Raw genomic sequence first — 14,119 nt, forward strand, 5'->3', positions numbered from 1 at the left:
ATACCACTCAGGTTTTGTGAAGTTTGGTCCAGGGGGTCCAAAGCTGTGGACTCCCAAAAGGGGTACCCCATCCATTGTTTCCAATGGGAGCTAATAGAAGATGGGGATACACTTTTGAGGGTCCATAACTTTGGACCCCCTGAATCAAACTTTGCCAAACCTGGGTGGTATCATTAGGAGAGTCTCCTAAAGATACCCTGAAAATTTGGTGCTGCTAGCTCAACAATTTCACCTCTGACAGCAGGCACCCACCAAATTTCGCCAGATTCTTTTAAATCCACGCCATTCGGCTTGGTTTTAAAGGGAGAATCTGTGGTCACCAGTTTAAACATTGAAAGTGATGCTTTCAGGGTGGGGGAGAATCCACCACAAAACAGCATCACTTTCAATGTTGTTTTAAGTGGGGACCCCAGATTCTCCCTTTAAGGTGGATTTAAAAGGAGAATCTGGATTCCCTAGTTTGAACACCATTGAAAGTGATGCTGCTTGGGGGTGGATTCCAGCATCATAGTGGCCACCCATTGGAGGGCCCCCGCAAAACTCAGATTTTGCACCAGGCTTTATTTTCCCTATCTGTGCCTCTGCCGGGGGGGGGGGGTAGAAGGGTCTGCCGGCTGCCAGCTGGGAGTCCAGCTGGTGGGGGGCAGGGGAGGGTGGGGCAGGGGAGTCTGCCGTCCCCAGCCTCAGAGAGCTTATAAGCACTGAGGCTGGAGGTGGGGCTTGGAGAGGCATGGCCATGCCCCCAGGGTTGAGTGGGAGCCTGGTCCTGCCTCTGACCCCCCCATAAAAAAATCTATACCTACATACCTGGTGTCTACGAACCAGGTGCAACGTCTTAACGAACTCAATGTGGCCAGCAGATTTCACATTGTGGCATGCTTCCATCACTCTCACTCAAAGGTTTGGAGGTGCATACAACTTATCGCTCTTCCACCAACCCCCCCCCCCTTTAAAATCCACTCCTCCTTTCTCAATGTTGGGGTGTCAGGCGGGAGCCTGGCATCAGGGAGTCTTAATAGCAACTTAATAGGAGTTTGGATGGAAAGTTCCTTTCTCTTCTGTATAACTGTAATAAGTAGGGGTGCCAGGCCAGATGGCCGCTTATCTCCTCCTTTGGCCTTAGAATTCTGTTTCACAGCTTTCTCTCTATTTCACAGATGAAACTTCGGCATTCCCAATGCTGTGCACACTGGACCAGCACCTCAGTGGTTCTGGTACTAATTGGGGATCCTCCCATTGGGCGCCCATCTGTTTGATTAAAGGAGAAAGGCTGCTGGAGGAGACACTACACTCGGATACATTAAACCAGGGGCCACTCCCCACTTACCTCGTCTGAGTGCAACCCCACAGCGACCCCTCGTAGAAAAGCCTCCGTGGCTTTTGACAACGGAGACATTTGTTCCCCACTCATTTTCCATTCAGGAAATAGTGTGGGGTTCCACATCAAGAGTCAAAGAGGCAATTGAGCGTTCTGATTGGCTGGCACACGTGTGCATCATTTACATGTGGGAGTTGCAGCCAGCCGAAGGCAGGGCTCCATTTTGATTGGCTGACCCGAAAAGTTCGTTTGGATAAGCTGAATGCATTGTTTTAAGACGTCTGCACATGCTGACGTCACTACCTGTTGCAAATTGCTTGGGCAGAAAAATGAAAGTAAATATCGGTTTCGGTTTACACCGCCGACAACCCTGTGCTCAGCAGCACTTTGCCAAGCTGCAAAACAGTGGAGCTCGAGCAAAAAAAGAGCAAAAAAGAGCAATGTTGGCACGTCTTGTTGTGCACACGTCTCAATTTCCAAGCACTTTCTGACGGGAATACCCTCCCTAAACAAAATGACGGTTCCTGTTTCCTGATTGGCCGGAAGCTGCGCTTCAGAGCGAATCAGCCACGCGTAAACAGCCGAGGTTCCCCACCCCCTGCGGCACCTGCGGGGTTTTTGAAAATGTTGCTCTGTTCAGAGGAGCTAATTTGCCGCGCGACAAGGAGGTGGGAGAGCGGCAAATTAAGGGCAGCTGCGCAGTGGGCGCTGGTGACGTGGGGAACGTCCATCCTCCTCGTGTCTTTTAAAGAGGTGACCCCGCGGCTTATGGTGAGTGGGGAGTGGCCCAATGAGAGCAACCCAAGTCCACTAAGGCTTACCCCAGCATTCTTGTGCCTCGGGGCCCATTGGACAAAATTAATGGCAGCATAATGGGATCACTCACCCGTCTGGTGGCATCCTGATCAGTTTCTTGGGTGGCTTTTGCAAAACTTTTATCATCCTCAGGGGAACATTTGTAATCCTGCTCTGCGTTCAGAGCAAGATGAGCTGTTCCTGTCTTCGGCTTGGCACTCTTTGGTCCCGCTGTGGGTGGTCGGGGTTTCGGTGGTTGCTTCGCAGGACAGGCGGCAGCCAGGTGACCCTCACCCCCACAATGAAGGTACAAGCCGAGGCATTGGCGACAAGCATTTTCAGCCTCAGAGATCTTTTGATGGGGTGTGCCTTTACGAGTCGGTTCTGCACCTGCAGGTCCTCCACGACGGATTGGAGCAGATTTAGTTGTCATACAGCCCGGAAACCACACGGCACCACATGCTATCAACAGTTTTGGCGCCTTCTCGTCAGAACTGCCTTTTGCTGTTACTCTCATGTCATCAATAAAATCCTTGAACCCATCAAGAGAGTCATTGTCTGAATGGGGAGTTTGACATTAAGACAGTTCTGCATTATTACTGTTGCCAACTTCATGCTCCCATCACCAGCTGAAGTTGTGCATGTTCTGTCGGCAATTATGGCCTTCTTTCAAGGACTTGCAGGCGTACCTCAACAGCAGACTATGAGTCCTAGTACAGCAGACCTTGTTGCAAAATATGTGGAGGAAGAATTGGACTCTGAGGCTTTAAAGTCCAATACTATGTCGGCAGCTCCCACCGACCAACACTCTCTTGAAGTCAGACGGAGTACCTTTGGTCTGGCAAGAAGGGTGACTCAGGGCTCACTACTGGGAGAACCTCATCCTCCTGGCCGGGAGCTTTTGGATTACAAAACTGTACGGTGGAATGATACTGGGGGGTGGGGGACCACGTCCCAAGCATTGTGTGGAGATGCAGGCTGAACGCCAGAAAAGTGCCACGTGCCTTACCCGACCTGTGACTACTGCGGAGGGGTCAGATTCCGAGTCAGACCCCTCAAGTGATACTCCTAAACCTAATTCAGCGGTGGCAAACTTATGGCATTCCAGATGTTCATGGACTGCAATTCCCATCAGCTCCTGCCCATCAGCTCCTGCCAGCCCCTGGCCAATAGGTTCGCCACCACAGACCTACATCGTTTGATCAATGAGATAAGAAGAGGTGGGAATACTAAACTGAGATTCGTCAACTATGCTGTGATATGGAATTACTCCAGGTTAGAGCGCAGATGGCCAAAGCAGCGCTCAACTCAGCTGCAGGTGGAACTCAGTCAGTCAACTTCACCACACTACAGGATACAGCTAACCAGACCAGTGCCCCAATGGCCATGGTGGTGGGCACTCAGATGGGAGGAATGGCACCCCCTCCACCCATTTGGCGCCCTCAGCCTCAACCCGCGCCACCACTGCCGCCTGCTCCAATGATGCCAGCCCCAGTACCTGTGCCACACAGGCAGTTGAATGTGAAGTATGATGGCAACCCTAACCGTCTACCCTACTGTTATGTCTCAGGAATCAGGAGTCGGAGGAACAAAGTACAACACTTTATTCCATGGCTGTTACTCACACATAGCATAAAATCACTCTGCAGCTGTGCTCAATATAACATAAATACTAATTACCAATTACCAGTGCAGCAGCTGCAGACTCTTAAACCAATACAGAACCTCACATTGATACAATACATTACACCCCTTCCCCCTAACTCCTGTAATAATCTGGCGGGATTCTCTTTCGCTGAGATCGTCTTAGCTCCTGCTCTGGCTCCTGAGTCTGTATTTGTTCCTGATCCTGCAACACAATTGGACCATTTACTGCTTCCTCATCCTGCATTTCCATCTGCGCCCTTACCGCCCTAGATTCCTCAAGGACCTGGGGTTCCTGATCTCCATCCTGCCCTCCCTTTTTTCCCTCTGTCATTTGTTGCTCAACTCCCTGATCTACAGTTGGAACTGGCACTCTCTTCCTTACTTGGTCGGCATGTCTGCGGATCACCCGCCCCTCTTCAGTTTCCACCCTATAAGACAAGGGTCCTGTCAGCTGCCTCACGACTGCTGGGACCCAACATGGACCTGCACCATAATTTCTAACATATACCGTATCATCCCTATCAAATGTCCAAGGTGCTTTCAACACTTGAACTTCTTTTTGTGGACGATCATCGACTGAATCGGGATGCATTCGGTCCAGCAACGTTGTAAGTTTCCGATTCATCAGCAATTCTGCAGGACTCCTCCCGGTGGCTGTGCACGGTGTTATATTCTGTGTTAACAAAAAATTCGCCAACCAACGGTGCCAATCCCCCTCTACTATTCGCTGCAATGCATCCTTCATTGTACGCACCATCCTCTTGTCTTTTTGTGGACTCCCATTGATAGGTAGGGGCCTGAGGTGGGGCAGGTCGCGTTATCTGACACTCCCTGCACCTGGCCACCCATTCTTCTATTTCACTATCCATCTTCGGCCACCACACGTAACTACGGGCCAATGCCTTCATTCTCGCTATTCCGGGGTGCCCTACATGTAAGGCCTCCAAGCACCCTAATCCTTAAAGCTACTGGGATCACTACTCTATTTCCCCACAGTAAGCACCCCTTGTGGACAGATATCTCGTGCTGCCTCATTCCAAATGGTCTGAATTTTTCCTCTAACTTTCCCAATGGCCAACCCTTCCATGCCCAATTCAAAACTCAGAGAGGTCCTTAGCTGACCTCTCTGCTATTTCTGCCGCTTGCACTGGAGGCTCTGATAACGATTCCAACATCAAAACCTCCAAGAGTGGGGAGTGATCTTCCTCCTCCCTTTGTACTGGCAAGCGACTCAACGCATCTACATGACCAATTCTCTTCCCTGACTGGTGCTGCAAGACATAATCATATGCATTTGCCCACCACAACATTCTAGGGCCGTGATGGCGAACCTATGGCACACGTGCCAGAAGTGGCACGCCAAGACCTCCCTCCCGGCACGCAAGGGCTGCATCTCCTCCCTCCCCCTTCTCCCCTCGCCGTGAAGGAGGTGGCTGCTGGGGCCATCAGAAACGCCCACACCTCCTCTTTCCCCTTCCCAGCTTTTCTCTCTTCCGCAACCTCCCTTCCCTCTACGCTCCCACCTCCTTTCTTCCTCCTCAACCTGGCTTCTCCACCCCTTATTTCCCTTCGGCCACCCTCTTCCCTGCCCATCTCCCACGCTCTCCCTGCTCAGTTCCCAAGTGGCAGCAGCTGAGAGCTGATCCGGCTCTTCCGCTGCTGTGGTGCTGGCAGTGGCTGGGCCATGGGCCTCAGCATAGTGGTCACGGTCCCCCGCCCTGCCCTTACCGGCACCTTCAGCTGCCAGGCCGGCTTCAGGTCCTGCCGCACCCGGCTTCTCCCTGGATCCTGCGGGGCTGGCTCCAGATCGGCCCCATTTTTCGGCCCCCCTCCCATCTCGGGAAGGGTGAGGCTGTCTTGTGACATTGTTGGGCTGAAGAACGGGGCCGATCAGAAGCTGCTGGACAGATCGCCCCCAAATTTTCACAGGACATCCCTCCCTGTTGCGGGCAGGTAATCAGACCTTCAAATCGCCAAAAGTCCATACCTGAGCCAGGTAAAATGTCTTTTTCCTGGCACACCAGGCCATGAAGCTGGCTGTGTTTAACTGTCACCCTTAGAATGTTCGTGCAGCCTGTCTGTGGCCTGAGGGCTTGAGATGCCCTTAGAATGTTCGTGCAGATGACCAGAGATGAGCATTGAAAACAGTGAATAGGTAATACGAGTGGAAGTGAAACACATAAACACTTTGCCGTGTGAGACATCAGGGTGGGGGTTCCCCCTCTCCCACTAACACACTTTGCAGGTAACTTTCACTCTCTGTGCCTCATCCCACTGCTACCACACAACAACACATCCAGCTCACATCCTCCACACACCTCTACTCTGCCCTCCCTCACATCCAACCACCACTTACCCACTTCCTCCCACCCATATTCGCCACAGCCTTCTCTTTTACTAAAAGCGAAAGCTAGAGTTTGCCTTTTTTTCTTCCTAACAAAATCTCATGTGGGGTGGGGGCTAACCAACACTACTGGCCCTCCCGCTTCTTTTGCATGTGGCCTCCTTTAAGAACTCCCAGGGAGCTGGCCTCGATCTGAGCCGCCTCCCCTTGACTCCTGCCTCCTGCTGCCTGACAGGGGATAGCTCTTGCTTGCTCCCCAGTTCTTGCTCTTTTCCTCTCAAGCCAGGACAGTGCGTGTCAACCAGCCTCATGGACACCGGGATTCGCACTCTGGACAGTTCCGTTGTGGAATGGAAAGGGTTACCTTATACTAAAAAAAACAAGACAGCACCATATAACAATGTGCATTGAAAAGGGAAAGAGAGATTCCATTTGACCACCCCAAAAGGCTATGCTGCGGATCATTGGACCTGCATGGACATCTGTGTGGGTTGTGGACTGTGATGAGAAGGGCAATTGCCACAGCAACGTGTGGCCGGGCCTGCTAGTTATTTATAATTTTCAACCAATCCCTGCTCAAGGAGAGCTCTCTCAACTGCTAGATTTAATGCCATGCCATCTGCCTTGTTAAATGGCAGATTTAATAATCTCAAAAAATCTAAGAGGGTGTGCAGTTGTAATTCCAATCTAGTTGAAACATTGACTCACCGGTTATTACACTGTACTAGATTTGCCAAAATTAGATCCAAGTAAGTTACTTTATCTCCTCTTTTTCAACCCGAGTTAACAGATTTGTTCAGATTATTTCTCCTGTTGAATAATTCCGATTCTGCTTTTTGTGAAGAGGTAGCAAATTTTCTCATGGAAATAATTCAGAGTTTGTAATTTATATTTACCTGAGTTTTCTCACCGGTTTTAGTATTATTTATGTTAGTCGTGCTTTTTTGTTATGCCAATAAAGGCAGCTTCTTGGGCCACTGCCCTGCCTTTAAGCTGCTGATGTAAACATACTATTAAATGAGAAGAAATTATTTGGAAGCACTTACAATTTCAGCTGGGAAATCAGTCCACTGAAGCCTACCTTGTTGACTCAGGCAGGCAGTAGCCTTCGTGGGTGTCAGGCAGAGACCTCTCACGTCGCCTGCTGCCTGCCTGGTCCTTCAACTAGAGATGCCAAGGACTGGACCTGGGACCAAGCAGATGCTCTGGCACTGACCCACAGCCCTTCTTGCTGGCAACTGTCCACATGAAGTGCAGTAACCGAACACAGGGCATCTCTGCACTAGAGGAGAGGGAGGAAAGCCAGTGAGGCTTGGAAAACAGCCAAGGCAGGAAAAACACCAAAGCAGCTACTGAGGAGGAGGGAGGAGTTCTTTACGAATAAGAAAACAACATGGGTTTTTTTTAAAAATACCTCCCACTCTCTACATGTCACTGTTCTTCCCTTTGACAAATGCAAAAGAGAACAAATGCCTCTCAAATTAGTCAAGGGGGAAAGGACCATAGATTGACCCTCACTTTAGCCGCATAAAGAGAAGGTTTTATATATATGAGATACATTTGCAAGCATAAATTCACCCCCACTTCATATTGTTAGAAAATGAAATTTGTGAATCATCCCTCAGTATTTCTAAAAACAATGGTTCAGACTGTGAAGCAAGACAAGCTAAACATAACCGTCCTCCTTTTCAATTGCAGGGAGGCCCACGACGCTGTGTGAAACGATGGGGAAAGCAGAGCTGTGGCTGATCCGAACCTACTGGGACTTTGAATTCCCTCGGCCTTTCCTTCCCAATTTTGAATTTGTCGGGGGTCTCCACTGCCAGCCAGCCAAGCCTTTGCCAGAGGTAGCATGTGGCCATGAGCAGTGCATCTGGTCCTTGTTCATAGGACCATGATTGCCATCTCTGGGTCAGGAAATTCCTGGAGATTGGCAGCAGGGATGTAGATGGGGGGGGGGTCTCGGGCTCACACCCCTCCCATTACATATCTGGCTTGCTTGAAACAATGCATGGAATAGAACAGCCAGAAAGCCCTCAGTCACTGAACCCACCCCATAAAAAATCTATACCTACGTCACTGATTGGTAGACTGAGCCTGGGGAGGCGGGGTTGGAGAGGGGAGGGATCTCAGTGGTATATAACACCACAGAGTTGGTCCTTTAAAGCAGCCATTTTCTTCAGAGGAACTCTAGACTGGAGATCAGTTGTAATTCCAGGAGATCTCCAGGCTCCTCCTGGAGGCTTGCAACCATGGCGTTTTTAGGGGGGCAGAGGGAGCCAACTGCCCCAGGCACCCAGTGAATGTTACGTGGGGGTGCACATTCAGCTGCCCCCTCCCCCACCCAGGAACAAGGAGCAGCACTGGGCTGCCTGCTGAGCCAGTGCCACCGCCTCCTCCTCCTGTGTCCCTGCCTGTCTGAGTTTCCACCACCTGTGGCCCTGTGCTTCTGCTGGCCACTCCCAGCCCCCTGCCTGCTCGCCTCTTTCCCACCCACCAGTCCGGGCCTCCACAGCCAGCTGCCTCATGCCTCTGCAGGCCGCCTGCCTCTTCCCTGAGCTCCAAGTCACCCCACCCCCCTGCCCAGGCCTGGCTGCTAAGCCAAGTTTGCTGCTGCACCCCAGCCTCACACCTGTGTGCCCAGCCACCAAGCTCAGGGGAGAGGCCAAGAGGCAGACAGCCTCAGCAGAAGCCTGAGCAAAGGAGTGGCGAGCAGGCGGGTGGCAAGGCTCACTGCTGTGCCTCACCACTGCCCGTACTCCCAGCCCCGGTTCAATGATTAGGGGGAGTGGGGTCCTTTATCCCCACACCCCACAGGCACAGCACGGCCTCTTCTTGTTGTCCTCCTCCACAGTCCTCCTGCTTGGAGCACATTGGATTGGATTTCAGATGGAAAATGTGGCACCTATGAAAATTGGGGCGGGGGAGGGAGGAGGGGCACGTGGCCTGGTAGCCATTTTCCTTTCTTTACATGGGCAAGTGGCTTAAGATCTGCCCTCTTAGTGGCCGGCTGAAGGTGGTTGTGATAATGGAAGGGTTTGGAGAGTGGTTATTATAAAGTGTGTGTGTGTACTTTTGTTGTGAAAGGGAGGTCACATCTGACCAGGACAAAAACTATTACCCTGTGAGCTGCCTGAAATCTCCACTGCAGGTGGAGATTGGCCAAGAATTGCAGTGGAACATGATCCCCATGGATCCCCCCCCCCCACACACACACACATAGAATCAGCTCCTGATTGCTGACGTGCTTTGGTTTCAGACAGATCTTGGCCCTCTGCCTGTTTCATTCTGTTCCTGTTGCCTCAGCTTTAGCAGCTGTTTTTCCATCAAGCTAAGATAAGCTCTTGAACAAGAGACCTCCTGACCACTAGCTCCCATGGATACATTGGTTAACAAACATCAGAAGCATACCGAGGAGAAATGGCACCCGGCGGCAACTCCTTCTCTGGGCGCCCCTGTGCCCCCTTGCGCTTGGGGGCAGGGTGCGTGGACAGTGGGGTTTGGACTGAGCCCCACCTTTCTACAGGCTGGCTCCTGCCATCCCCAGAGCCTGCGGAGGGCAAATGCCAGCCTGCACAGAGGCTGGGGGCAGGGTGCGGCAGCGGCGGACAGTCCAGGTGGGCACCACGGCCACGGCTGCTGCCACCAAGCCCCGCCCCTGCCTCCCTGCAGGGGGGTGGGGCTCGGTGGCATGTGGTTGGAGCGCATGCCATTTTGTCACGTGGGGGGCGTGCACCCGGGCCCCGAAAGGCGTGTGCCCAGGCCGCATGTCCCTATAGGCTGTACGTCTCTGACAAACATTCCCGTTCTTCTGTCAAGTTTCTGACTCCATTATGAGCCACTTTAGGCAAACTGATCTGTGGCATTCGATTCCGGTCTCTCCTGGAGATTTGGGGGGGGGGGAGGTTGGGGGGGAGGGACTTTAGTGAATTGTGGTTCCATAGAGTCCATCCTCCAAAGCAACCTCTAGGGCAGTGGTGGCGAACCAATGGCACGGGTGCCAGAGATGGCACTCAGAGCGATCTCTGTGGGCATGCGTGCACAGAGTTTGTCATGTGGGGGGGGGAATCCCCCCACATCTAGGCTGGCCTGGGATGCTGGACTTGATGTGCGTGCACCTCAGTGAGCAGGGAGGCTGGCAGGCCTGATGCCTGTGCTCCAGGTGGCTGCTGCCGGGGGTGGGGGGGGCAGAGGCGGCAGAGATGCTAGAGAGGCGCAGAGTGGCGCATGTGGGACTTGCTGGAGGCTACAGCAGGCTGGCCCCTGCTCGAGGGGGTTATTCAGGTTAAATTGCCACGTTGGTTTTGGGTTGCAATTTGGGCACTCAGTCTTGAAAAGGTTCACCATCACTGCTCTAGGGGGAACTAATCTCTGTCATCTTGAGATCTGTAGTAGTTCCAGGAGATCTCCAGGTTCCACCAGGTCGGGTGGATCTTGAAGCACCTGTTCCTATTTCTTCCGAGTGGCTGTCACTTCCACCCCTGCTTTTCCCCAGGCTTCCGTCCCTCTCCTGGGCGAACAGCCCATTCCCTTGCTGGAGCTCACAGGAACCTGGAGCTGGCTGTTCAGCGTTTAAGGACACCATTCTGCATTGCCTGGTCTGCTAAAGAACCCAGCGCCTTGTCGAGCAGTCTGGGGTGTATTATAAGGCACACAGTTTAGCTCCCACCAAAGAAGTAAATTTAAATCTGGATTCTTAAGAGTGCAGTTTGGAACTCTCCATGATCCTTTCACCCAGTACAAAATTCCCTCAACATAGAACAGTAGTTGTTGGGCCAGCCTACAGCAACCTTTTCCCACTAAAACATGTGTATAATTTCCAAATGGAAACTGTAAAGGAAAGTTGAGGTGTTAATCTTTTTTTGGCTTCTAACAGGAAATTGAAGAATTTGTCCTGAGCTCAGGGAAACACGGCATTGTTGTCTTTTCTCTTGGATCAATGGTTCAAAACTTAACAGATGAAAAGGGTAATATGATTGCCTTTGCACTCAGCCAAATTCCACAAAAGGTCAGTTTCTGCCACCTGTTTCACATACTTTGATCAAAAACATTCTGTTCAAATTGTTTTTGAAAACCAGATCCTCAAAAATATAGTTATCAAAAGTCATCAACATCCTGATTCTGTTTTCCACACGCTTGCCCTTTCCTGTGCCTCATAAAAGTCTTTATTTCATTGATTCATCCTTGTGCTTTTATGCAGCTATGACACTTCTGGTAAGAGAGCAAATGACTTATTCCGGGTATATTTTCAGTACATTTTGTATATGTTTCATCCCCTCAGTGATTAAAATCTTTTTACAAGTCAGAGGAAAATTAGAGATACACTACTTAAAGTAGCTCAAGCAAGGGAAAACAAAATAATGTAGAATAAACATAAGTAAGATAAAATGGCATCTGAATTGTGTAATATTAAATCTAAGACAAGATGTGGGTTTGTCTACAACATCGTACATTCTAATAGCGAAGTTGGTCAAAGTTTGGAAACTTAAATCAGGTGACTGGAGTTGTGAACAGGCAAGACAGATCTTTCTGCAAACCTGAAAAGGGCCCCTGGGAGTACCTGTAGCTTTAAGCCACCAATTCCCTTTGTGGCTGTTGCTAGACAACCACAGCATTCCAGGCTTCAGTTTCAGTAGGAGGAGGAGGGGGCAGGACCCTTTCCAGGCCTCGCCTTTGAGGCAGACCTCCCTGAGACATGGCCTATCTAGGGTTGCGAGCTCTATGGGGGGAAATTCCTGGAGAGTTTGTGAAGTCTGAGGAGGATGTGGTTTAGGGAGGGGAGAGGCCTCAGCTGGGTGTGATGCCACACATAGACAAATCTCTGTCATTTGGGAGTTTTCCAGGTCCCGCCTGGAGGTTGGCAATTGCAGGCCACAAGGCAACGTCTAGGCCTGCCTTGTTGCTACTCTTCAACAGCAGCCACTCTATGAAGGGCAGTGTGCATAGTGGTTAGAGCTGCAGAGTAGGGTCAGTCAGAGCCAGGTTTGAATCCCCATCTTGCTGTGAAATGATTTTGGACCAGTCACAAGCTTTCAGCATACCCTACCTCACTGGATTGTTGTGTGGATAAAAAGGAGAGGAGAATAATGTAAGCTGATGTGGTCTCCACTGTGGAGAAAGGCAGGGATATAAACAAACAAAATAAATAATAAATATAATTGAAGACTGGAGGCAGATAAAAGGTCGGGTGGTGAATGGCTGAGGAGGAGAGGGTGAGTCGAGGCAGAGAGGGTCTCAAGGGGGGGAAGCAAGGAAATCATATGGGGAGAGGGATATGGAGGAAAGTGAAGGGGCCCCTTCCACAAGTCCTTGGGGGTTCCCCACCCTGCGAGTGGACCTGGTCCAGTGGGAGGAGCACCTAGTAGGCAGAGGCTGCTGGGGAAGAAGAGGGAAGACTTAAGAGAGAGGGGCTGATAAACAGGAGGATGGCCAATGGGTGAGAAGCAGACAAGGTTTCCATCTCCCTGCTAGACTGGATATTTGGAGTGTGGAACCTGGGAAAGGTGGGGCTTGGGGCGGGGAGGGTCCTCACCCCACCCGCCAAAGCAGCCATTTTGTTGGGAAAAATATACTTATAGAGCAGGCAGAGACAGTTGCTCACTGAAATAAAGTTTACTTACTAACAGGGAAGCGTAATTTGGAAGAAAACAAGAAATATCTTTCTAACGAGCTAAATCTACCTTAAAAGGAGAATCTGGGGTCCTCAGTTAAAATAACATTGAAAGTGATGCTATTTTGGGGTGGATTCTCCCCCATCCTGAAACGGCATCACTTTCAATGTTTCAACTGGAGTCCTCAGATTCTCCCTTTAAATCCATGCCGAAGTGGGTGGATTTAACAATAATAATAATAACCTTTATTAGGCATTGAGAGAATAAAAGAAAGAAAGAAAACAAGCATTGGCAGGAAGGGTGTGGATTTAAAAGGAGAATCTGGGGCAATTTAGGAGGTGCCTGCTGTCAGTTGCACATTAATTAATTAAAGAAAATTCTTCTCTAGAAAGAGCTCTTAGGAGCATAGAAGAGACCCAATTATCATGTTTAAGGAATTCACGCTTTTCAGTGTCATTTCCAGGGGGTTCCTCTTCCAAGACATTAGTTAACTTGAGTGATTCTAGTGTGAAATAAACAGTCTTTTTCCAGATTAAAAAGTTTTGTGCGATTAATTTAGGTAAGGTTACTTCCCTGTAATTTGACGAGGGGTCCCTCGGTTCAGGAAAGAGGTAATCCACAAAAAATAATCCACAAGGAACATTGGAGCAAAAAAGGAGAAAAAAACTTCCCTTGTCTCAACTCAGCAACTGTTTCTTAAATGCCTCAACTCAGCACAGAGAAACATAGTGGGGCCACAACCTTTGTTGGAAAAATATACTTATAGAGCAGAGTTAGTGCAATAAGCAGGCAGAGACAGTTGCTTACTGAAATAAAGTTCACTTACTAACAGGGAAGGGTAACTTGGAAAAAAACAAGAAATATCTTTCTAAGTAGCTAGCTCCAACAGCCAGCTTTCTGCTTGACTATTACATAGCTACTACTCACACAGAGAGAGTTAGACTGAGCAAGTGCAGAGAGCAACAAAGAATGTATATCTAAAGTCTACGTGCAGACTGGCATGGGCTACATGCCAAGTCTGCTTGACCAATAGGTATCAATTACCTGGTCACTGACTTCTGACCTCACTAACTAATTAGCATGCATCAATTAACTCCTTCATTACTGGTTTGTGTGACTGGCACTTGCCAAATCCCATCACATTTCCTCCAGGGGAACGAGGGTCACCAGCCTCCAGGAAGAGGCTGGAGATCAACTTGAATTGCAACTGATTTCTAGATGATGGACATCAATTCCTCTGCAGAAAATGGCTGCGGTGGAGGTTGGAGTCTATCTCATTCTGTTCAACAGAGGCCTCATCAACCTGCCCTCATCAGACTTTACCACAGAATTTTCAGGAATTTCCCTATCAGGAACGGGAAATAGTGGGGGAGAAGAAATAGAGATGCTTCCCACAAGCCCTTG

General features: G+C 50.0%; 1 protein-coding gene across 1 annotated transcript in view; it reads left to right on the plus strand.

Moving 5' to 3' along the window:
- Positions 1-14,119, plus strand: part of LOC125441039 (UDP-glucuronosyltransferase 2A2-like) — a gene marked incomplete at its 5' end in the record, with an annotated part of 52,761 nt that overhangs the window by 18,013 nt on the left and 20,629 nt on the right. The window contains 2 exons of the mRNA XM_048511314.1: positions 7,803-7,951; positions 10,981-11,112. Of these exons, the coding sequence (XP_048367271.1) occupies positions 7,803-7,951; positions 10,981-11,112 (281 nt within the window). The remainder of the gene's footprint in view (positions 1-7,802; positions 7,952-10,980; positions 11,113-14,119) is intronic.

This window comes from Sphaerodactylus townsendi, linkage group LG11 (assembly GCF_021028975.2).
Source record: "Sphaerodactylus townsendi isolate TG3544 linkage group LG11, MPM_Stown_v2.3, whole genome shotgun sequence".
Taxonomy (NCBI): domain Eukaryota; kingdom Metazoa; phylum Chordata; class Lepidosauria; order Squamata; family Sphaerodactylidae; genus Sphaerodactylus; species Sphaerodactylus townsendi.